The sequence below is a fragment of the Schistocerca piceifrons genome, chromosome 6 (genome assembly GCF_021461385.2).
Source record: "Schistocerca piceifrons isolate TAMUIC-IGC-003096 chromosome 6, iqSchPice1.1, whole genome shotgun sequence".
Lineage (NCBI taxonomy): Eukaryota > Metazoa > Arthropoda > Insecta > Orthoptera > Acrididae > Schistocerca > Schistocerca piceifrons.
The window spans coordinates 288,905,098-288,931,044 of NC_060143.1; the positions used below are offsets into that span (position 1 = coordinate 288,905,098).

The 25,947-nt window shown below is 39.3% G+C and overlaps 1 protein-coding gene across 1 annotated transcript in view; it reads left to right on the top strand.

Moving 5' to 3' along the window:
• The first annotated feature begins 3,658 nt into the window (after nucleotides 1-3,658).
• The window catches only part of LOC124802584 (TATA-box-binding protein-like), a 48,474-nt gene continuing 26,185 nt past the window's right edge, over nucleotides 3,659-25,947 (top strand). The window contains exon 1 of the mRNA XM_047263457.1: nucleotides 3,659-4,148. Coding sequence (XP_047119413.1) covers nucleotides 3,879-4,148 — 270 coding nt within the window. The 5' untranslated portion in view covers nucleotides 3,659-3,878. The remainder of the gene's footprint in view (nucleotides 4,149-25,947) is intronic.

Genomic DNA, 25,947 nt, shown 5'->3' on the forward strand with positions numbered 1-25,947 from the left:
GTTATGGTTGGTCAAACACAGCTGTGACTCTGAATGTATTATATTAATAAGAAGCAAAATTGCCTTTTTCTCCTGAAAATACCAAGTAACGTAACAAATGTGTTTGATTCTGCTTCCAATAGGACAGTTTTGGTTAATACTCCACATGCCTACAGGACTTTGCAATGTTAACGCTGCGGAACTCTGCCTGCCGCGGTGGTCTAGTGGTTCTAGGCGCGCAGTCCGGAACCGCGGGACTGCTGCGGTCGCAGGTTCGAATCCTGCCTCGGGCATGGATGTGTGTGATGTCCTTAGGTTAGTTACGTTTAAGTAGTTCTAAGTTCTAGGGGACTGATGACCACAGAAGTTAAGTCCCATAGTGCTCAGAGCCATTTGAACCATTTTGAACTGCGGAACTCAGACATCTGTATAAGTGTAATGAAATGAAAACAGTATTATTGAGTCATATGAATGCCTCACTTTTGTTCCGACACACTTCAGGACTGAGGAGAAAAGTTTTACACCTGATGTTCTACATGGCAACTTTACACACAAGACCTTTTTGCCGACACTACTACCACCTACATAAGTAAGCTTTTCCTGTGTTACTTTCAAGTAATGCACTTAAGCTATTCCTTATTTGTACTTCCCACTTTCATATCAACAGCCTCAAAATGCATATTGTAGACTTCGGGATATGTTACAGGTCAGCGTCACACCAAGATTGAGGAGAAAGGGGGGGGGGGGGGGGCATGTCACTCTCCAACAAGTGTTTACCAATAAATAAGTGGCGGAAAATTACGGGTATAGGACGGCTTAACATGTGGAAAATGAGATTTTCATTATTCACTCACTGTATTTAACATTTATTATTCCTTTAAAATCGCACAACAACTTCAATAAAACACAGTTTAATCACTCATCTGCACACTTATTTCACAATTATGTCACTTTTGAACTGCAAATCCTCTAAGAGCTGTCTTGAATCTTCACGAGTCTCTCTCAACAGCCTTGATGTGGATAGATACGTACAGCAACCAACAATCAGAGTCAGAACTGTGTCTGCAAAATCACAAGGATTATTAAACAATTTTTGCTGTCACTAATTACAAGCAATGTAACTGACAGAGTAGATTGCTAATATTTGCTGTAATGAAAGCCACTCAGTGGGGTATATTTCACATTTGCAAGAACGATCTCACTGACGTAATTAAGTCCATCGAAACACTTAGAAACTAACCTCTCGTCTGACGAAAACGGTCTAGAGACGCAGTGGCAATTTCTCCAGATCTGTTGACAATGATATTTTGAGTTATCACTTTACTGAGTGACTGAATTGTAGTTCGGGTACCTGTGAACATAAAATATGTTAGAATTCATTTTCTAAACACGAACTATTACGGTACTGTATGGCTACTTACATATTAATTACACTTATTATTTTCACAGTTGTTTCTTTAATATAGAATTAAAGCAAACGGAAGAACAAACGTAAAACATACTTACCAATGACAGGTTTGTTGAGATGCAATTTTCTGTGTGGACAGATGTAACTTCTTCATACAGTGGTAAGTCGCAGAAATCGCAGGAGTCACAGACATCGCAGGAGTCACAGACATCGCAGAAGTCGCAGAAGTAGCAGAAATCACGGAAGTAGCAGAAATCGCAGAAATAGCAGTGGCGGAAGCAACGAGTTAAAATTTCATAGAGTGGCTATAGGTCCGCCATGTTTGAAGCAAATTGAAGTTCTGGCCGCCATGTTTTCTTTAGTCAAGGCATTCGTCTGCTGTGTCCTGCACCCTTGTAACTGCGTTTGACTTACTTGAAATAGCCCATACTAGCTTTATTTTTTCTAAAACAAGCAATAGACAGCAGTGATTTCAGTGTACACTGACAGCAAAAAGGGATGTTTTTGTCGAAATATGGCTAAACTTTTCTATGTAGATAACACTACATGACAACTCAAATAAGTCTGTCCATCCACTATAACGTTACTTGTTGCCCATAAATTAATGCAATTAGAGCAGGTACCACCAGAATATTATGGTGAAACTTCTAAACATGATGTGGTTAACTATTAGAAACAGTAACTGGCGCAGAAATAAGATATTTTTGTCGCTATTTCAAAGTAAACAGTCAAAGCCTCAAAAACCAGTACACTGTGAACGAGAATTTATTTGAAATATGTGTTACAAGTAGTTAACACAAGCATAGTAATTCAATAACAAAGTCGAAGCGTTCTTGGGTGGGGTAATTTCACAAATTTTCGTAAGTAGCTGTATGCCTTGGCAGAATAAAACTGTAGGGTCAGGGCAAATGTCCTTATTTGCTCAGAATAATGGCATACTTTAGCACTGCACTGAAGTTCCAATAGCTCCTTCAACAAACCAACTACATGTTCACTGTTTAACATATCAGAAACTGAACTACACAGCCTTCTTCTCAAACCAGCAACTAAAGTCTGTAACTGCACTATTCTTCTTTTGTGTCGTACACTAAGTAGCTTCATTTGCTTTATCCGCTTCTTTAGTCGCACATTCTCTGCTTGTACTCTGTTATATTGTGTTCTCAACTTCTTAGGGCTTGGTAGACAGTAATTGTGGTCAGCAGAAATAGATGTGGGTCCGACAGGCACTGAAAGAATGTAGTTACATCATAAGTTTATAACAGAGTTACACCATAACACTATAATAGAAAGTATGTATTTCAAAGTAATAAGAACACGGAGTAAAATTAAATTATTGACTTACTTTGTGCTAATGATGTCACTGTAACAGCACTATCTTGCAAATTGTCGAAAGATCGCTTTCTGGGTTGTGGTCGTAATACTTTATCTTGCTTTTGTAAATGTGGTGGAAAGTTAAAGAAAGTAGGTACTGGTTTTGACAAAAGGCGCCTCTAGACATTTGTGTGGTACATATATTTCTCTTCAAAATGAGCTGAACAGAGGTAACTGGCTGTAGTAGGAAACCAGTTTTCTCGGTTCTTTTTGTAATTTCCTTATCTTTTAAAGGAAATCTGTAATCAACGATAAATAAATTACTTCCTGCATTTGTCTTAAGCATAATTACAGTTCCAATGCAAATGACTCTTTAATAAACATTAAAAAACGTGTGTCGTATTTCGGTACTAATATACTTACTTATAATATGGAATATTTGTTGTTTTATCGCTGCAATTTGTGCAGTTGAACGCTGAACACACTGCAGGCATGTTGACTTTATATTTTGTAACAAAAAAAGTCAACTAGAAAAGCTAAATATTGCAGTAATATCACAACAGCTGACACACTTCCAACACAAACAACAGTAGCGCTTTCCTAATGTTTTGACTAAGGAGAACATGGCGGCCGAGTTAGCGTTGGTTGCCGCTAGGAGCGCTGTAACTAGTATCTCAGCCACTCTATGAAATTTTAACTCGTTGGGCGGAAGTGTACACGACCTAGGTTCCTTATCTGCGACAAATCACAGTTAAGAATAACAGATACTGAAAAGTAGCATTCACAGAAATCACCGATATCGGAAAATCGTAGTTTAGCCCATCACTATACTTGCGACTGCTAACTGTGACTGAAATCGCAGTTTGATTTTGTAAAGTTGTTATTGTGATATCTGTGACTTCTCAATCACTGTGATTTCTAACCGTTACGCGATTTCCTGCCCACCACTAGTTCTCATTTTTATTGAACCTCTTTGACTGCTAGAGCAGCTCGTAGCTAGTAACAACTTTGCTTGATGTGATAGCGTTGCAGAAGTGAATTATCTGCGTCAAAGAATTGTTTTGTTGTCGTTGAGGGTCTTGCATTTGTTAAGCAAGTAACGAAGTTTGGTGTGATGCTACGAAATACGTGAAAGGGGTAAATCTGTGTACAAGTAGTGACAGAAAAAAAAGCATCCAAAATGGATCAGATGTTACCAAGTCCTGGATTTAGCATACCAAGTATTGGTACTCCAATACATCATCAGGATGAGGATCAGCAGATTCTCCCTCAGGCTCAACAGCAGCAGCAACAACAGCAGCAGCAACAGCAGCCCCCTCAGCAACAACCACAGCAGCAGTTAACTTCATCATTACAAATGCCGATATTAGCTACACCTCAGAAGTCAATGCCGGCATTTACACCTGTGGTATTTACGACTCCTCAGAGCTTAATGCAGCCACAAACCCCGGTAAGTGTAATCAAATTTTCAGATTTATTTTGTGGTCGTTGTCTTTTGAAAGCTGGACGTGTAGTACTCACCATCTGTTGTGTCTGATGGATTTGAATTCAACAATGAAGGATGTGTGTGCGCGCCATAATTAGGCCTACGATGGGAACAAACTAACCAATCGAAGCCAAGTATTTGTTTCTGTCTCCCAGTAAACCCTACATAATTTTTACGCTTTAGTTACAGGCAGGAAAGGCATGGTTACATGCTTGACACCAGTTGTACATGAGTTTAGAAGTTATTGTTTATTTTGTGAACATTACGTTAATGGACAGATTTGTTCTTTAACTCCCTTCGCAAGCTATTAGACTGTGTTACCCGTTACATTTATTTAATTTCTCATTTAGACATGGATTATCAGCAGGCTTTCTTTTAACTGTCTATACGTTTCTGCTGGAGAAATACTCAGTGTGATTTGATTTAGTTCTATTTTGTATTTGTTGTAAAACTATGGTTTATAGGCTAGTCTGTATCTTGAAAGCTCTTGCGGTCTTATCGACATAATAGCTTAGTGAATAATCGTCGAATTGGAATTTATTCATTTATTTTTCCCATACTGTAAGTGTAATCAACAAATCATTTGTAATATTATCATAAGATGAAATAGAGGTAGCCTAAATAAACACTTGTAAAGTCACAAACCTGACACATCCCTAATAGGCTACAATAATAGTGAGAAGAAGAAAAATGGACAAATTAAATGGGCACAAAAGGCAGTTACTACTGATTATTGGTGCTTGTTGTGAATTCTCTCTTCAGCCATAATTAGTGGCAAGCGATTATACAGAAACCAGATTAGGTCACCGATTTAGCTGTCATATGGTCCATCAGTGACTAAGTTTCAGGGGTACCTGAAGCAGACAAGTCAAGAAAAGGATTCAGCGCATTGAAAATGCATATTGGACCCCTTGAAATCTGGTTGTGGTACATTGCATTGCGTTAATACTTGTTCCAAAGTGGCAGCATAATTCATCCATTTTTGTGCCAAAGTCAGATTTAACTCAGAATAGTGAAGATCATCCTTTCATGTAGTGTTGTAGCTGTGCACTTCGCTATTATTTTTGAATTAGGTTGGGTTATTAATAACAAATTTTGTAAGTGAATACATGTATTGGGAAGGTACAGTGAATATTCCCTAAACAAATGTCTGCGAGGTGATCTTGGGTGGGCTGCAACTATTGTTGTGATTACACACTTTTGTACAATGAATACTTTTTCTCTTAATGATGAATTACCCCAAAATATGATGCCATATGAGAGTAGGCTAATCTACTAATATCATTATCGGACATTGAGACGCTGCTGAAGAAGCTCTGCTCCCTCAGTTAAAGATGACAGGTGACAGATGCAGAAGAAGAGCAGCTGCTAGGATGTCACTGAAAAGTACTTGGGGGGGAAAAAAAACCTGGAGGATGAGAAGATGAGAAAAAAGAGAAGTTCAAAAATTCCCTCTGGGCATTTGCTTCATATGGTGTCGAAGGTTTTTGGACTTCTTGATAATTTTTTACATTCGCCATAATTCATTTTATTTATTTTCTTGCATTCACCTTTTATAAAAAAAATATCTAATTTATTTTTTTATGTTCACCTTTTGTGAATTAGTTTATAATTGGTGAATGTGATACGAAAAAAATTTTCATTTTTATTAATTTTTCTAAGTACTTTAATATAAATATACTTTTTTAAATGAAATTATGTGAGCTAGACCTGAAAATTGGATTATAGCAGATAAACTTAGTAGGTTGTATGTAACCTTACATGAGCTTGTGAACGAGGTCCAAAATTTGTAATAACCCTAGTAGCTTAAGTAGCTGAACCTATCTGTGTCAGGATATCATCAATGTGTTTTTTCCAATTCAATTTCCCGTCAGTGCACACATCCAGAAATTTTGAATATTTCTCATTAGCAACAGACTTCTGTTCAAAGTCTATATTTACCAGCGATGTTATGCCATTTACTGTACAGAATTGTATATACTGTCTTTTCTCAGAATTTAGTGAGAGTCCACGTGCAGAGAACCACTTAACAGTTTTCTGAAATATATTATTTATGATTTCCTCAGCTGATTCTTGTTTGTCGGGTGTGAGTACTATGCTTGGGGATTACAGGAGTGTCCAATTCCACCCATCTGCTTTGACCCATGTCATCATCAGCGTGGCAGAAATGGCTATTCTAAACGTCTCCAATATGGCGCCTGTGGCGTCACTACATACACGGCAACAAACATGAAAATACATGTAAATAAGACGACAACATCTCCTTCCAAAAATACAATGAAACTAATGAGACAAAGGGTGGGGAAAAGCTAAATATAACATTAAAAAACACACCACAATCAAAAAACACATTTAAATGTACAGGAATCGGACACTTCCTTTGACCTATATAGGTCAACCACAGCTGACAATGCCAAAACACCAATACCTAGAACTAAAACTACGTGGAATAGGACATTTCGCTTGACCTGTATAGGTAAACCACAGCTGACGATACCAAAACACCAACACCTACAGCTGAAACTACATAAATTGGAATCGGACGTTTCCCTTGACCTGTATAGGTCAACTACAACTATTGTTACCTAAAAACCAACACCTACAACTATGAAAAATAAAACCACAACACCTCAACAATCTAAAAATCAAACATCCCTGGACATATATTAAAACACATTCAATACACCACAAATACACGAAACGTCACAACCTAGAAGAATGGACAAAAAAAAAAAAAAAACCACACATACTTACACCAACAAATTCTGGCACTGCAAACTAGGTCCCCCCCCCCCACCCCCTCCCTACACACACACACACACACACACACACACACACACACACACACACACACACACACACACACACACACACACACATGTCCTTGATCTGAGATGATGGAACTCGGGTCAACCTCATGTTCTCGCAATAAATACTACACTTCACAGTCTCAGCAATCAGCTCAAATAACTGGGGCAATTTAATAATGGACAACATGTCCTCATCCATCTCAGACTGCAACATACCACTGTTATATTTGATTGTCATATCCATACCTGACAACAAAGCCACACAATAAATTAAATGTCTTACTGCACTGCAAAAAGCAAGCAAATAACAGCCAGTGATAAAACCACATACATAAACAAAGAAAATTAATTGATAACTCACTGAAAAAATCTTCCAAACCTTACATCCCGAACTACAAAGACTGCCAATGACTTCATACATCTAACACCAAGGTTAAGATGATTCCAATACAGCACATTACACTCGGTACGCACACACACACACACACCGCCACAGCCACCACCACCATCAGACACAACAAGATGACATCCACAAACACAATGAACTTCTAAACTCCGCACCGTAATGGTGCCACACTCCACAACACCCTTACGTCACTGGTCAAAGCAGACAGGTGGAATCGGACACTTCCATTGTCCTTACACTTGTATAATCAGCAAAAAGAACTAGCTCTGCATCTTCATGAATATAGAGTGGCAAGTCATTGATATATATGTCTGCTTGTGTGTGGATATGTGTGGATGGATATGTGTGTGTGCGAGTGTATACCCGTCCTTTTTTCCCCCTAAGGTAAGTCTTTCCGCTCCTGGGATTGGAATGACTCCTTACCCTCTCCCTTAAAACCCACTTCCTTTCGTCTTTCCCTCTCCTTCCCTCTTTCCTGACGAAGCAACCGTTTGTTGCGAAAGCTAGAATTTTGTGTTTGTTTGTGTGTCTATCGACCTGCCAGCGCTTTCGTTCAGTAAGTCACATCATTATAACAATAAGGGATTCAACTGTGAACCCTATGGGACACCATTCTTTATACCTCCCCAGTTAGAGGACTCTGCTGATTTTTACAGACTATCTGTACTGTTAATTTCAATCTTCTGCATTCTTCCTGTTAAATATGAATTAAGCTAGTGCACTGTCCCAGTCATACCACAATATTTAAGCATATATAGAAGAATTTCATGATTCACACAGTCAAAAGCCTTCTAGAGATCACAAAGTATCTCAGCTTGTGATGTTTGGTTAGTCAAAGCATATATATCATTTTCTGTTGAAAAGCCTTTCTGAAAACCAAACTGACATTTTGTTAGTACTTCATTTTTACAAATTTGTGATGCTACTTTTGAATAGGCCTGCATTACTTTTTCAAGAATTTTGGAGAAAGCTGTCAGAAGTGAGATTGGGTGGTAGTTGTTGGCATCAGACCTATCCCAGTCCGTCTAGAAAAAATGCCCTGTTTCAGTGAATGACTACTTATGTGGCTGAGAATCGTACTTATCTGTTTGGAACAAGCTTTTAGTACTCTGTTGGAAATGCGATCAATTCCATGTGAGCTTTTACTTTTGAGTGAATTTATTTTTTCCTAATTTCAGTAGGCGAGAGGGGTTGACTTTCAATTTTATCAAATTGCATAGTTATTGCCTCTTCCATATACTGCCTTGTATTTTCTAATTGGTAGCTGGATCCTATTTTCTCTACAGCACGTAAAAAATTATTATTAAAAATGTTTTCTACATCAGACTTTTTGTTAACAAGCTTTTCATTGAGTTTGATAGAAGTACAGTCTTCCTGTGCTCTCGGCTGCGTGTTCTCTGTAACAATATTCCAATTGTTTTAATTTTATTATCAGATGTGCTAATCTCAGACATAATTCACATACTTCTGGACTTTTTCATAACTTTTCTTAATACATTCCAGTAGTTTTTATAATGTTCCATTGTTTCTGGATCATTACACCTTCTAGGGAAATACGGAAGCCTCCGATCCCGCCCATCTGCTTTGACCTATGGCGTCACAAATATGGCGGAAACGACCATAAATCACAATTCCAACATGGCGTATATAAAGTCGTTGCGTGCACATTATGAGGACGAAAATACATCGAAAAACAAACACACACACACTCCACAAAAAGCCTAATGACCCTAACGGACAAGTGCGGGAAATAGGGGGTTTTTGGATGGGGACAAACTGAATATAAACAAATTTAGAAACCCACCCCCGTACAAAACCACACAGAACAACGAAAAAAACCGACATCATGAAACTCCCCAAATACCACTAAACACAGTGTCATCTGGAATCAGACACTTCCCTTGACCTATATAGCTCAACAGCAACTCCCGATCTCATAAATTGGGATCGAACACTTCCCTTGACCTGTTATCCTTAAGACATCTCCACATACAGGCATCCCTGGTCCGAGACACCGGAACTTTAAGTAAGCCTCATTTCTTCATAACATACTGAACACTTCATGACTTCATCCAGAAATCCAAATGGTTGAAGAAATTTTACTAGAGACAATGCACTGTCCCCCATCATAGCCGACAACCGAAAACTGTTGACCCTGTCAGTCATATCCATACCTACCAAAGACATAAAAAAAAGCAATTTACCAAAATTCACACACGACACCACACTCGCAAACTAAACCAAAAACATCACCTAACACACCACTGGAGAGCACCACCGATTGCATCAAAATGACACTTACAAACACGCCACTCTCACGAACTAAATTCCGCGCCGTCATGATGTCACACACCACAACAGCCTTACGTCACGGGTCAAAGCCGATGGGTGGGATTGGACGCTTCGGTCGACCCCCTTCTAGCTGCAAGATACATTTCCCATTCCTCCTTACAAGATAATTTTATCCCTTTAGTAAGCCATGGCTTTTTAGATGATTTCTCATGGAAACTGTTTTCAAATATACTCACAAAGGTATCATGAAATAGGTTAAATTTTAAATTAGCATCATGTTCCCTGCACACCTCATCCCAGTCTAGCTGTTGCAAGCTTTTCCTAAAATTTTCAATTGTTAAATCATTAATTGAATGCACTATTTTGGTGATAGACTGATCTATAGGGCAGCCCAAGCTCTGGATTAGGTGGGGAGTTAACAGTTTGGTTGAGAGTTGGCAAAGCCAACAGAAGCAGGAAATCTGGTTGCTGTGATAAATTGACTGGTGGCGAAGCCCAATGTTTATGTCCACACTGTATGTCTTACATGAGTTTTGTTTCCTATTAAGAAAACCCAGCATTAATTCACAAAGCGTATAATGAGCAGGGCACCAGTGAAACCAGATTTTCCATGACATTGTGAACTGATTTGTTGTTATTGTTTCAAAGGCTGGTTTGCTGCAGTTCTCAGTGCTAGTATGTCCTGCTCAAGCTACAATTTTTACCAGTAGCTCTTCATTAGTTTCCAACTTACCCATCTGATCATCAGTGTTCCTCTTTAGTAGGCCTATCTCATTCCCAAAGATTCTATTGCCTTTTTGTCTTAACTGTTTATTGTCCTTGATTCACTTCTATACAATGCAGCACTCCAGGGAAAAACCTTTGCATAGGACTTCTTAGCATTTCAATTAATACTCTTCTCTTTTTCAGAAATACTTGGCATGTTGTTGCCAGTCTGCATTTTGTGTCCTCTCAACTTAGGCTATTGTTGATGATTTTGCTACTTAAATAGCAAAAATTATCTATTACTTTAGTGTATTGTTTGTTAATCTAACTCCCTCAATCACATGGTTCAGTTCAATTATAGTCCATTACCCACTTTTTACTTTTGTAGATATTAAACTTGTAAGATCATTTCAATACACTATCCATTCCTTTCACCAACTCTTCTGAGTCCTTTGCCATTGTTGACAAAATTACACCTTCATAAGCAAACCTTAAAGTTTAAATACATTGTAGAAACTTCTGGTAGAATAAAAATAAGTTAGCTGTAAAGGAAGCAACTCACCACATTGTAGAAGTGTTGAGCCATTGACAATCACACAAAATGCTAAGTGTGTGCGTGTGTGTAGGGTTGGCGAGTGAGTGAAAAGTGGCTGATGGCTTGGAGAAAGGCAGCAGGTGTAATAAGAATGTGGGAGGGAGACACAGCAGATGTAAGGATAGAAATAAGATACACAGGCACTGGAGTAAGTGCATTTGTGCAGTGCACATTGACAATAATGTGGGTGAGCAGACTGGGAAGGTGTGACAGGACAGAGGAAGGGGAGACAGTTACATAGAGTGCATGGGTGCAGTGAGTTGGTGTTGATTGAAGGTAGGAGGATTAAGAGAATGAAGGATGTGTGTTGTAAGGATAACTCCCATCCATGAAGTTCAGAAAAGCTGCTGCTGGGGTAAAGGATCCAGATGGCACGGATTGTGAAGTAGCTATTGAAATCAAGCATGTTACACTAAGCAGTTACTTCTTGCATTGGGTGGTCAACTCCGCTCTTGGCTACAGTTTGGCAGTGACCACTAATTTTGGTGGACTGCTGGTTGGTGAGCAAACTGATGCAAAGTGCTGTGCAGATATTGCAGCAGAGCTGAGAGGCTACACTACATGCAATGAATTGGAAGTGTTGATAGACAAGTGCAGGAATTCTTTCAGTGGCAGCACTCATATTATAGATATGAACCATTTTCTTCCCTGACTCCCCACCCCAGTACCTCCTGGATTTCAGTGCATTACTCTTGACGCCGCCACCTTATACTCGTGTCCACGGCCTTGCTGCTATTGAACCCTAACTCTCCCAATGTCCCACTGACTCCAACCTGCCAACCTCACTTGTACATTCAACTATTTATATCCTCTCACACAGCTTCTCCTGCTTTGAGGGGAAGATATACAAGCAAATCCACGTCATGTTCATGGGCCTTCCATGGGACTATCTCATTCCAGTCTGTTTAGGGACTGTTTAGAGGTAACCTTCCTGGCCACTCCAAATGCCTTGTTTCATCTGGGTTCATTGATGATATCTTCAAGATATGGACATAGAACCAAAACACCCTATCCTGTTTCCTCCACAGCCTCGACACCTCTCCCATTCACTTCACCTGGTCCTCCACAGGCCAGCATCCCTCCTTCCTGATTGTTGATCTCCACGTCTCTTCACCCGTACCGTAATTCATATTAAGCCCACTAATCATCAATAGTGCTTAGCATTTTGACAACTGTTATGCCCTCCACGCCAAAAAATCATTCTCATGGAGCCAGGCCACCTGTGGATGGTGTGCCTGCAGTGACGAGAATTTCCTTGCTCAGTATGCTGAAGGTCTTGCCAAGTTCTTCACAGACAGCCACTATCCTCCAAATTTAGTCCACTAACAAATTTATTACTCTATATCTTCACACACTTGAATATCATCCCTAGATTAGGAACTGAACCATGTCCTTCACCAGGGCTTCGAATATCTATTGCCATATCTGGAAATGAAAATCGTCCCCATAATATGTAGGCCTACCATCCCATCCCTTTTAAAGTGGTATTTAGCTGCCCACCCAACATACACAATATCCTAATCCAGCTTTATATCACTGCCATTCCCAGCCCCTTACCATAGGGGTTATTTTCATGTGGCATATACAGATGCAAGACATGTGGATTCACTCACCCAGCACATCCTACTGTAGTCCCGTAACAGCTTATCGTATCCTATCAGAGGCAAGGCCACCTATGAAAGCAGCCATGTCATATACCAGCTCTGCTGCAATTTTTGCACCTTTTTTTGTGGGCTTGGTCACCAAGCAGCTGTCCACCAAAATAAGTAGCCACCACAAAACTGTGCACTTGGTGATCAACACATCCAGTTAATTGCACATAGCCTAGCCTCTCAGCTCTGCTGCAGTTTATGCACAGCATTTTGCATCAGCATGACCACCAGCCATTGGTCCAGTAGAAGCAATGGTCACCGCAAGCTGCAGGCAAGAGCAGAGTTGACCACCCAGTAGTGGAAAGAGCTGCTTAGCCCAAGATGCTTGATTTCAATTTCTCCTGCACCAGTGTACCTGAACAACTTAGGTAGGAGTCAGCCTTGCAACATACCCTTCACTCCCGTAATCTTTGTGGTCTCTATCTCCAATAACCAAATGCACCAGCACCATCTAACCAACAGCCTTCGTTCCTCTATTGTCACCTCCTCCCAATCCACTCCACCGTATCATCATTGTCATTGTCGTATGCTGCATGAACTCACTGGCCTCCGTGCCTGTGTATTGCATTCTTATTGTGTTCCTCTGTTGCCTCTCACACTCTTGTTCCTACCTCACACCCCTGCTGCCTGCCTGTGAGCTGTCAGCCATTCTTCCCCAATGCTCCCTCCTGTTCCCACTTGTTTTCTCACCTCACCCACCCCTTCCAACACAACCTCTACCCCATTCTACTTGCCAACCTGTAGACCCAGCAGAGAGAGAGAGAGGGGGGTGGGGGGGGGGGAGGAGGGTCACAAAACAGGAAGGCAATGAATTTTTTTTTATTTTGTTTTTGTGTGCCTGTTGATTTTTCCTCAGTTTCCTATACCGTTTACTCAATGTGCCGATTGATTAACATCAAGGACAGGCTACAACCTTGTCTCACTCCCTTCTCAACTACTGCGTCCCTATGTTCCTTGACTCTGTGTGTAAGTGCAATATGATTTGTAAAAGTATGTTTTAAAAGTGATTTCAGGATTTCTGCTATTGTATTTTGCCCCCAATTAGTTCTTGTTTGTCCCACATAAAGACTCTCATTTTGTCGTTGTTGCCAGCTTGATGCATTGCCGTTTTGACAGCTAAACAGATTTCATTCAAAATCTCTCTATCTAAAGCCCTATAATACTTTGTTTTATACCTGTTTCTTAGAAGTTTCTGTGCAAAATCTGTTTGCAATGGATTATTAGCAATTTCCATTATTTTTTTATTTCACTTCAAAAGGTTTTTAAGAAATAAAGTAGCAGAAAAATAAGACAATTGAAAAATCCCAAATTGTTATACTAAGTATAAACTGTATTCATAAATCCAGTGCTTGGACTACAATTTCTCTACCTAGTCCTGCCCAGAAGAAAAGTTTAGATTCCATCTTGAGATATGATACTACTACATCTTTATCCGTTTATCTAAAACATCTAAATCTGGGTTTTGACAATGTTATGAAAAGGATAGATTGCTACTTTCCTTATAGGGGAGATGTTGAGTGACAGGCACAAGAGAAAGACTGCCATACAAGTCAGTTTTCGGCCCAAAAATTCCTTTTTCCGAATTGGACAGAACACACACACACACACACACACACACACACACACACACACACACAAACAAACAAACAAAACCACTGTCACTGGCTGCCTGAGTTCTCTTTGGCCCCTGCCTCCCATGTACTGGGCTCCTAGACCAATTAGTGGCATGCCACTCATAGTTAAGTAAGCAGTAAACAAAAAAAGTTTTCTGATTCTTGTTTAATTTGTGGATCTTTAATGTGACAAGGAATACAACTTCTCTTTAAGAACTGATGTGATTGAACAAAACAGTGATTTACTATTGTAACAGGAGAAAAAAATTGTGTTAAAATATGCTTATTCCTAAAGGTACCTGGAATTTTGAGTCTCAAAACTTTTTCTTTGTCGTGGTTATGCTCACTAATAAACTCAAAGAAAACAGAAATGTGCTTCAAATCTAGAATATATAAACATCTATTGAAAAGAGGAAGTAATGGAATACGATGTGCCATACGTAATGCAGACAGGACACACTATTATGCCACAGTAGTCGACGCCATAACAGCTATGTGTTTGTAATCTCTGCATGAAAGTCATAGAGTGGAAAAAAGTAGAATAGACCACTAATTACACAATTAACAACATTGTAATTAAAGTGAAACCACTTACCAAACCAGATTTGCTGTCAAAAGTTTTAGAATGCTCAACTGTAGCTTATAGCCATCAAATATTTGCTAGTTCGGTTTGTTCAGTGTTTCTATGACCCCATTTTCTTCTATAACTAACCTGCAAAAACAAAAAAAACTAATTAATGGTTTTGTTTTTTTTGATATATATATATATATATATATATATATATATATATATATATATATATATATATATATATATATATATATAGAGAGAGAGAGAGAGAGAGAGAGAGAGGGGGGGGGGGGGCTTCAGTCATCAATATTATATTCACTTTCACTATGTATAACAGTCTGCCCAGCTGGGGTACTTTTTGGTACCACGACTGTAGAAATCGAACGGTTTGGAGGCAAAGAACTCGTCAAGCCTTGTTGAAAGCACACTTTCATCCAGAAAGGAAGTTCCTTGAAGGTTGTTTAGTAGAGAGCAAAAAAGGTGAAAGTGCCAATTCCTCTTCAGTGCTTTTTGTCACTGTGGCAGAGAGTGGGTGGGCATTATCCTGGAGTAACATCACTTCATGCAGTCTTCAGAGTCATTGTTCGTGTAATGCTTATGCTAGACATCTCTGTCGTTGACATTATCTTTAGTGGATGAACCCAGGCTTTTATACGGACAGTTGTTGTTTCGTTTGGGCTCAGGCATTCCTTTCCTTTCGTACGCCTTTTCTCTATTTTGTGTGGCACTCTTTAGTGGTAATTGAAAAACAAATTTTGATAAGAGGAAATTAACTGGAGTGACAGTAATTAAAAGAAGCAGCCAAGTAAAAAAAGAAAGAAAAAAAAAAACACAGCACCACTAAGAGAGAGTTCATAATTCAAGATTTTGTCTAGCCTGCTTTGGTACCATTGAGTGAACGGTATCTGTTGGCCGTACGCCGATCATTAACGTTATGCTTTATGCACAGAAGTGGTGCCTGGAAACTGTGTTAACAGATCGACTTAACAGATCTTAGGGACCAAGAATGGCTGCTACAAATTCGAACATCAATGCTGTTTTGCAGTGGCCAGCAAACAATATGTTGACAGTCTTGCAGTTCTTCTAGCTGAAACGTTGAAAAGTTGGCAGGCAAGGTTAATGTTGTTGAAATTAAATGTTGGTAGGCCTAAACAATAACAATTATTCATATATATTGATGATACTTTTACATAGATAAATACTTTACATACCTTGAAAAAATCATTCGAGAGAGTGATCATTGAGAGACAGCCAGACGGCGCTCATGTTTATATACAAGTAGACAACTGAAGGCAACAGTACTGTCATTTTTTCCTCAGTCTCTTCCTGTTCTGGAATCCTCTTCAGTGAAAACATGTTGGAAAGACTTCGTTTCTGTCACAGCTGATCACATAAAATTTGATTGTTGAGACGCTTGCGCTGCATCTGATGCATTATTTGACAATTAAAAAATCTCACATTTAATCCTAGTATGCATACCCTGGGTCCAATGGGCCTGCAGGGAGTTTTAACTTTTAATTGCTATGTGAAAGACTTAAAATTGTGGCCCAACTAGTCAGGTATGCTCAATTGCAGTATTCAGAAATACATTAAAGGTACCATTAGAAATCTGTGTCAATAGTTTTAAGTGTCACATTTTCATCTTTGTACCACACATTTACGTAATCTTGGTCTGGCGGACACTGTGGTTTGTGTTGTAGTGTCGTCAAATTAGACTGGGTTGTAATCGATTACATTTTGTTGGAATTCAGGGACTGCATTATTGGTATACCTACACATTGTTGTAATTGCAGAAAATATGTTGTTACAACTCTTCCCTATGGGCCCCACTTTCACTGTTCCCCTGATGTACTCATTCCTTAGCCTGTCCTTTCGTGTCACCCCACTCATCCACCTATCATGCTCGTTTCTGCCACGTCCATCTTTCTCTCTTGGGCTTTTGTAATTAGCCAAGAGAAAAAGATGGAATTGGCAGAAATGAGAAAGTTAAGGTGGATGAGTGTGGTGACACAAAAGGATAGACTAAGGAATGAGTACATCAGGGAAACAGTGAAAGTGGTGGCCCATGGGGAAGAAGATCCAAGAAAGTAGGCTAAGATGGTATGGACATGTGCAGAGAAGAGGGGAGTACTACATGAGGAGAACAATTGAAGACCTAGAAATCGAAGGACCAAGGAGAAGAGGAAGACCAAAACTGAGATGGAACGAAAAGGTAGCAGGGGACCTACGGGAGAAGGGATGGCTCAGAGAAGAAGCACTGGATAGACATTTATGGAAGCGAGGGATCCAGCAAAGCAATGCTGACCCCACATGACGTGGGAAAAGGCTGAGATGATGATGATGTTACAACTCGCAACTCTGTTCAACTGTCGGATAGCGTTCTCTTGTGTTGTGTAACAGAGCGAAATATTATAGTGGATTCTTATGAGTATGTGAAGCAGTATAGTAATGTTATAGGAATTTGCTGCACAGCAATGTTGTGTTTGATATTTGATCTGAACTCAGAAGAAAGGTAAGTGTTATTTGTAACACTAAACAATAAAATAAAACAACAGTTACATTCTTACTGTCGACAGAAGAAGAGAGCAATGATGTTAAGATAGCATACACTTATCAGGCCCAAATTTTGAATCAGTTGTTAGTCAATGGGTAGCTGAAGATGATGATTTCCTTTCAGATATAAGTACTGCTTCAGATGAAAACCATGAAGTTGTTCATCAGGCAGCAGCATGCAACTCTCTGAGTGATGAATGAAATATGGTGGTGGTGGTAATAATGCCTCTGGACAAATAAACAGTGAAAATGGTAACATAAATGTTGCTCCAAATGGTATGCGATGGAGTAAGTCACTCCCTACCCACCCCCCCTCCTTTGTGCAAAATAAAATGCTTGCACACAATTTGGTGAAATTTATTCCAGGACCAGTAAGGGGTATAATCACTAGCACCCCCAAAAAGATGCTTGGGATTTATTTATTCCTCTAGCCATTGTGAATGAAATTGTGAGATGCACAAACCTAGAAGCAAGAAGAGTTTCTGTATCAAGAAAAATAACTGGAATAATGTAGCTAGTCAAAATGCTCGCCTTCTGGGGAATTTTACTTCATATTGGAGCAGATAAGGGTTGGGATGGTCCAATCTGGGAACTTTTTCTGGGAAAGTTTTCCACTCCGTTATATAGAGCTACAATATCTGTAAGTAAGTATGAGACAATAAGAAAATTCATTGGATCTGGTGACAAAAGAACACAAGAGGCTAGGTTACAAACTGATAAGCTTGCTGCTATATCCTATGCATGGAAAATATTTACAGGACAGTGCAAGAAAATAATGATATCTAAAAGTAATGTTACCATGGATGAATAGCTATTCCATTTAGTGGCCATTGTGGGTTTGTGCAGTATATGCCTGGAAAGTATGAAATGAAAATATTCTGGATGTGCAAAGCTGAAACTGGTTATGCCACTGACGGGATTGTGTACACGGAAAGAGAACCAGATGAGCCACCCCAGAAAAATTTGGACCGTACCACAATGAAAACCCTGGCAGGCAATGTTGCTAGTACAGCCAGAAATGTTACCGTACATAATTATTTTACAAGTGTACCATTGGCACAACATCTGTTGAGTAAAAGCGTAACTGCTGTGGGAACAATGAGGATGAATAAAAGAGAAATTCCAAAAGAGGTGAAGCCAAATAGGAGTAGAGCAGTAAATTCAAGTGTATTTGCATTTAAAGAAGAAATGACGGTGGTTAGTTTTTCACCAAAGAAAAACAAGTGCTTAATCTCCTAAGCACCATGCATCATGATAAATGTATGGATCAACAATGTCCAAAATGGAAGCCTGTGATTGTGAATTTTTATAACCAAACGAAGGGTGGTGTGGATGTTATGGATCAACTAGTGCGTAATTATACACGCAAAAGACAAACTTAAATTGTGGCCAGTGGCTCTCTGGTGCAACATAATGTATTTATGTACTCTAAATGCCTTTATTCTTTACAAAACACATCATCTCACATATCATGAAGGGCTTTTGCACAAGAGGAGACTTTTCATCAAGGACCTTTCAGTGGAGATGATACAACCATTTATGATCAGATCGTCTAATCCCTTTTTACATAAATCCATGTATCTGGATATGAAAAAGTTCATTACTATTCCTAAAAGACAAAAACAGCGGTAGTAACAACAGCACACTGAGTCATCTGGAGAGAACGTGTTCATTGTGTCCTGCTTCAAAGGACAGAAAAACAAAGACAGTGTGCTGTAAGTGCACAGAACGTTTGCCGGGACCATAGCATTGTGGTGTGTAACAATTGTAAAAATTAATGTTATCCTTGTTTGTTTAATGATTTGCTCTTTGTGAATACCATAACTGCCAATCTGTGAACAGTTTATGATAATACTGGTGGCTTATGTTTCAGTTTCTATAATGCAATTTATTTAATGAAAATTATTCAGGGTTAAAAATGTACTCCTTTTGATTTAATAAAATCGTTAAAAATGACCACAGCTGTATTATACTGATAAACCATACAAAAATACAAGGTTTCTTATGTAGGTTTACATAATTTTTTTAGTTTTGGGGCTTAAATTTATTTACACATAAAAAGAAATGTTTCAGTGGGGTTGGGTCAGAATAGCATGGAGGCTATAACATGAATTGCTGACCATCACCACCACAACTGATCAATCAGTTTCTCAGTTTCCTGTTTAAGAATTCACGAACATCATAATGGAAGTGGGATGCAGCACCATCTTAGTGGTCTACAGCTGTTTCATGAGTCGGTTTTCCAAGATGTCCAGAGACATAAGTCCTGTAGCACTGTTTTCAAAAAAGGAGAAGGGGCCATTAACTTCAAACTGTGGGAATGCACAGAACACATTAACTTTTGGTGAATCTCAATGTTGCTTTTTCACTGAAGATGTGTTTCTCACAAAACCCTTCCTCTTCCATAAGCTGTTGCAGCTGTGCTGAAAATTCAAAGATCCTGATGTCCGACTTTGTGATTGGGACTTACAGCTTGTAGCAGTTGCAAGTGGTAAGGCTTCAGCTTGAGTTGTTTCCTTAAGATCTTCCAAATGGTCGGTTGTGTTATGACCAGCTGCCTGCTTGATCCTGCTCATAGACTTCTATGGACCAAGTACAAAACTCGCCCATGTGTAGTCAAACATTTCTTCAGTCACTGCAGGCTGACCCAGTGATTTCCCAGTGCAGAGGTATCCTGAAGCTTCAAACTGCACATATCATTGCCAAATGAAGTTGACAGTTGGTTGATCTTTGTTCTGAAGTGTCTTTGCTCTGTTACAGCAGACTGATGTTAATGAATTTCAGGCACAATATACAAGGTGGAATCCATAATTTTCGGGACTGGTGCTGCCATCTGGAAAGTAGGAGTAGTAGATCTTTGCACCGCTAGGTGGTGAGAGCTGCACATCTGATGAGTCAGTGTGTGGAGTGGCATTCAGCTGGGAGGACGTGTTGCGTGTCCACAGTGATTTCTGTAATACTCTATGTTTGGTGTGTGGCAATTTTGCGATGGATCTGCGAACAGAACAGCGTGTGTGTATCAAATTCTGTGCAGATCTCAGGAAAAGTGCTACATAGACCCTTGCAGTGATTCATCAAGTGTTTGGGGGACAGAGCATGAGCCGTACGCATGTGTTTGAGTGGCATGCTTGGTTCAGGGCTGGCCGTACAGATGTTGAAGATGATGCTCACACTGTGAAGAGCATGATCATCGTTTTCTTTGATACCAAGGGAATTGTCCACAAAGAATTCGTCCCACCCAACCAAACAGTGAATTCCGCGTACTACTGTGACGTTTTGTGACGGCTCCTTGAAAACTTGTGGTGACGACGGCCAGAACTTTGGCGTCAAGGGAACTGCCTGCTGCGTCATGACAACCCGCCCTGTCACACGTCCTTGCTCACCAGGAACTTTTTGGCAAAAAACAACATGGTGGTTGTACCCCACCCACCGTACTCACCAGATTTGGCACCTTGCGACTTCACGCTATTCCCAAAACTCAAACTGAAGTTGAAAGGCCATCGGTTCGACACTCCAGAGAGGATTCAAGAAGCATCGCTGGTGGTGATAAACACCCTCAAAGAACAGGACTTCTAGAAAATGTTTGACCAGTGGCAGAAATTCTGGGACCGGTGTGTATGTGCGGGTGGTAACTACTTCTAGGGTGATGGTGACCATTAGTCCAAAGGTAGATGGCAGCACCAGTTTCAAAAATTTTGGATAGCACCTCGTACGTTTTTGTGGTGCCTGTCCCATTTTATCTAACTGCTCACTGCTGCACTCTTGTGGCAGAAACCTGAAGTGCGGCCGCAACAGTACAAAACTTTTTGAGTTTTTTCCATATGAGTGTTGTCTTTTCTGATAATATGCTAATTAATGCAACTACAGTGAATTTATGGAATTGATTTAGTCATTTATAATAACCTTGTGTTGTCTGCTTTGACAGTTGTAGTGAGTTATGAGCTTTCCTATTATGCTATGAGCTTCTAAAGTTATCAAAAATTCAAAATGTACCAAATATTGCCTATATCCACCACTTATCCAAAAATTTACACCACTGAATGTATAATCATTTACCCCACTGAAAAGAATGTATTTAAGTCTTATCTAATATATTTGGTATGGAAGTAAAAGATCATTTAAATCCTTGCAGTTTTAAAAATGTTAACAATGGAAGTAAAAGATCATTTAAATCTTTGCAGTTTTAAAAATGTTACCAATTAGTAAATCTGAACACACAGCCAGTGCCTAGAACCATGTGTATCATATTACAAGTGTGTGTCACTATGCCACTGAGACACCCACACCAAAGATTTCAGGAGACCATTAGAGGCAGCGTGTCATCTGGTGGAACAACAAATTCTATGTTGCAATCAGGAACAGACAAGTGGCACTTCAAAGGTTCAGTGCCAGTATGTCAGGAGAGAACCTTGCATCTTTTTGAGTCGCAAGAGCAAAAGTACAGTGAGCAATTAAAGGGCTCATAAGGAGATCGTAGCAAGAGATTTCAAAATCAATCAATGTCATCCATTCCACACCAGGTACAAGAATATGGAAGTCAATGAAGAGTGTCTCTGGTAAAGGAGACAGAAAGAAGATTGACACCTACCCCTGCCATAACAATTAATGGGAATGTTTTAAATTCTCTTGCTGGAGTAACATAGCTGATGATTATTTACTTCCATTCCATAAAATACAGTCCCAAGAGGGTACAGGTGGATTTCACTTCAGACAACCAAGAAGAATGTAACTCCCCCTTCTCTATAAGGAATCTTAAATATGCCTTTTCTAAGACTATGGAAACAGCCTGTAACCTTCCCCTCACTTATCGACGTTAATGACAGTGAAAAATTAAACCGAGTGTACCTAATGGAAATTTGGGAAAAGCAATCGTCACCGAAGTTAATCTGTCGGTAAAGAGGGAGAGAGGGTTACATCTAAATTAAAGGAAAAATGCAAATGAAACGTGGAAATTAATTTTGAAAAGCTGTAAAGTTAATAAAGAAAGTAAATGTGCGGCCATTACATTAACAATTAACTAGCGGTAATTAGATATTTGAGATTTGGGGGAAATTACGGTCGCCAGTCCTATGGACAGCTACTATAATAACTGAAAATGAAAGATTAATGCACATTTAATTAGCACTGAAAGTGTGGCAACTGAAGGTTGTCACGTGTTGTGTGAAAACTGAATGTTTGTCAGAAGTAATGAATTTAGCTACACTCTGACTTAATTTAGCAAAAGAATTAATAAAACCGGAAAATTGAAAGTTAATTTAGTGACTGAAATTAATAGTGAGATTTGTTTCTGAAGCACCACGAAATTCAGTAAAATAAGGGCTTGGGCTACCTCAACAATCATTTCAAAAGCTACTTGAATCTACGCAATTTAGAAATAAGAGATTTAACTTTGAACTTGAATTAAATGATTCTGGACAATTAACAATAGTAACATTTAGTATGTACCAAGCTGAGCTGCAGTCACAGGTAAGCTAAAATATGCTAACAAAACTCGCACTCTTAATTTGTGCTTGTGTAATCTAAATATTGTAGCCAGCTATGAATACCTTAACTGAACTTTGAAATTAATGCAGTGAAATGGAATGTTGTTGTTGTTGTTGTTGTGGTCTTCAGTCCTGAGACTGGTTTGATGCAGCTCTCCATGCTACTCTATCCTGTGCAAGCTTTTTCATCTCCCAGTACCTACTGCAACCTACATCCTTCTGAATCTGCTTAGTGTATTCGTTTCTTGGCCTCCCTCTACGATTTTTACCCTCCACGCTGCCCTCCAATACTAAATTGGTGATCCCTTGATGCCTCAGAACATGTCCTACTAACCGATCCCTTCTTCTGGTCAAGTTGTGTCACAAACTTCTCTTCTCCCCAATCCTATTCAATACTTCCTCATTAGTTATGTGATCTACCCATCTAATCTTCAGCATTCTTCTGTAGCACCACATTTCGAAAGCTTCTATTCTCTTCTTGTCCAAACTATTTATCGTCCATGTTTCACTTCCATACATGGCTACACTCCATACAAATACTTTCAGAAATAACTTCCTGACACTTAAATCTATACTCGATGTTAACAAATTTCTCTTCTTCAGAAACGCTTTCCTTGCCATTGCCAGTCTACGTTTTATATCCTCTCTACTTTGTCCATCATCAGTTATTTTGCTCCCCAAGTAGCAAAACTCCTTTACTGCTTTAAGTGTATCACTTCCTAATCTAATTCCCTCAGCATCACCTGACTTTATTCTACTACATTCCATTATCCTCGTTTTGCTTTTGTTGATGTTCATCTTATATACTCCTCTCAAGACACTGTCCATTCCATTCAACTGCTCTTCCAAGTCCTTTGCTGTCTGACAGAATTACAATGTCATCGGCGAACCTCAAAGTTTTTATTTCTTCTGCATGGATTTTAATACCTACTCCGAATTTTTCTTTTGTTTCCTTTACTGCTTGCTTAATATACAGATTGAATAACATCGGGGAGAGGCTACAACCCTGTCTTACTCCCTTCCCAACCACTGCTTCCCTCTCATGCCCCTCGACTCTTATAACTGCTATCTGGTTTCTGTACAAATTGTAAATAGCCTTTCATTCCCTGTATTTTACCCCTGCCACCTTTAGAATTTGAAAGAGAGTATCCCAGTCAACATTGTCAAAAGCTTTCTCTAAGTCTACAAATGCTAGACATGTAGGTTTGCCTTTACTTAATATTACTTTAATGCTGGTGTCTGAATTTCAACGACACTCGGGTTCATTTCGGAAAAGGAAGGGACCCTGCTTCGTAATGCAATTGGAGCAATGAGCAACAAAGGTTCATGCTAAGAAACTGTAATTTTGTGATGCAACAATTTTAAAAGCTGAGATCTGCCATACAGTTCTAAAATGCTACGTGCTTCCAGTCTTCCTTGTTGGTTGATTGAAGGTTTGAAGTCGTCGATCGAGGAGGTGGCGACAGTCACTCATTGTCGGCCGTCGCTGTTGCAGAAGCTGGATGTTGGCGCGCCTTCTTCTCGACACGGTCACCAGGCGAAACGGGCTCTTGATGTGCGCCAGCTAATGCTTCCCGTCCGCGACACCGTGTCAGAAACTATCATAGAAAGTCGAGCGCAATTACATGCTGCCAAACCCCGAAAGCGCGGCAACTCGCGGGAGCGTCACTCAGCACACCTGCTCAACCGCACTACTCCAGCCAGACTCTCTCTGCCCGCGCTCCACCAGCCGAGTTCACACTACCAAAGATCCGAAACACTTTGGTTCTCCACACGACCTATCGATGTAATAGTTCGATAGCATAGTTTTCCCTAAGTAAAAATACAAATAATATTTACAAAACAAACCAATTATACATCGACATAAATGCATAAATATATATATACAAATAGTAAAACAATTACAATATATAAAGAACAGAAATGTCATATCTTCAGGTAACAAAATAAGGAAAAAAAATATAGTGCATTTCCGGCGTTACACGTGCCCCACATTGTCTGAGGATGTTCGTGTAACCTAAACAGACTCAGAAAATGTCCCAAAAAGGTAAAAAAGTAACGGAAATGCATATGCTCAAAATATCAAGAAAATTTAGCATTAGGCTAATTAACCATAAACCAATTTTTAGACCATGGTAATTGAGTGGAGACACTCCTAACCTTATTCCACTCTGTCATCTTACACAAAAGAAAACAGGTTGACAACATATTAAAATTCATAGAAAACATAGAAAATGGTTTAGCTATTCCAAAATCATTAAAATTCGTAAAACTATCAAGAAATGGAATACTATTTACAAAATTAATCGGAGTACATGGTCATAAAAAATAGGTATATCAAAATACGCAAATTAATAATTAATTACATAGAATACACATTTTTATTTAACCTTTTCATAATTCTCGCCATGAGAGTCCACTTAACGCTAAACAAGAAAATAATATACAGCAGATCGACAAAAATATAAATATTGACAGCAGAATTCTGTCACATCAGCTGTCCGGGAAGAAAAACAACTCCGCCTTCCGCACCCGCAAGTACAAAGAATGCCGACAGCGGCTCCGCCTCGCCAGTATTGTTGCGCCCGCCTGTGCGGCACGCTTGATCTCACTCGCCTGTGTAACGGCATTTCCAGAACGTCCGTTTCACTGGATTCTTTCGGAAAAAACTCACTCCCGAGTAATCTCAAGGAGTCCATTAGCACTATCACAGTGGATAACTCAACACTGTCCATCATCACACGCATGTACTAGCCTGAAACTTAAAACAGCGTCTAAGTACATCGGCAATGACTAGCAAATCACATATTCATGAAATCTTACAGCTAGTTACAAAATCATATTTACATTCCTTAATCTACTGTGACTCAGTTGAAAACTTAAAATAGCAGCTTGGATTTTTCAATTGATTAATAATCAGTTACTCTTAAATCATTTAGTCAAAATTAATTACATATTAATTACAACTTCTTTAATGTCCTCTTGATCAGGCAAAAGCATGGCATCTCGCAAATCGTTAAATATTACACTCTATATTTACATACTGTACAAATTACCCATTCTGTGGTTTTTAACAACCCTAG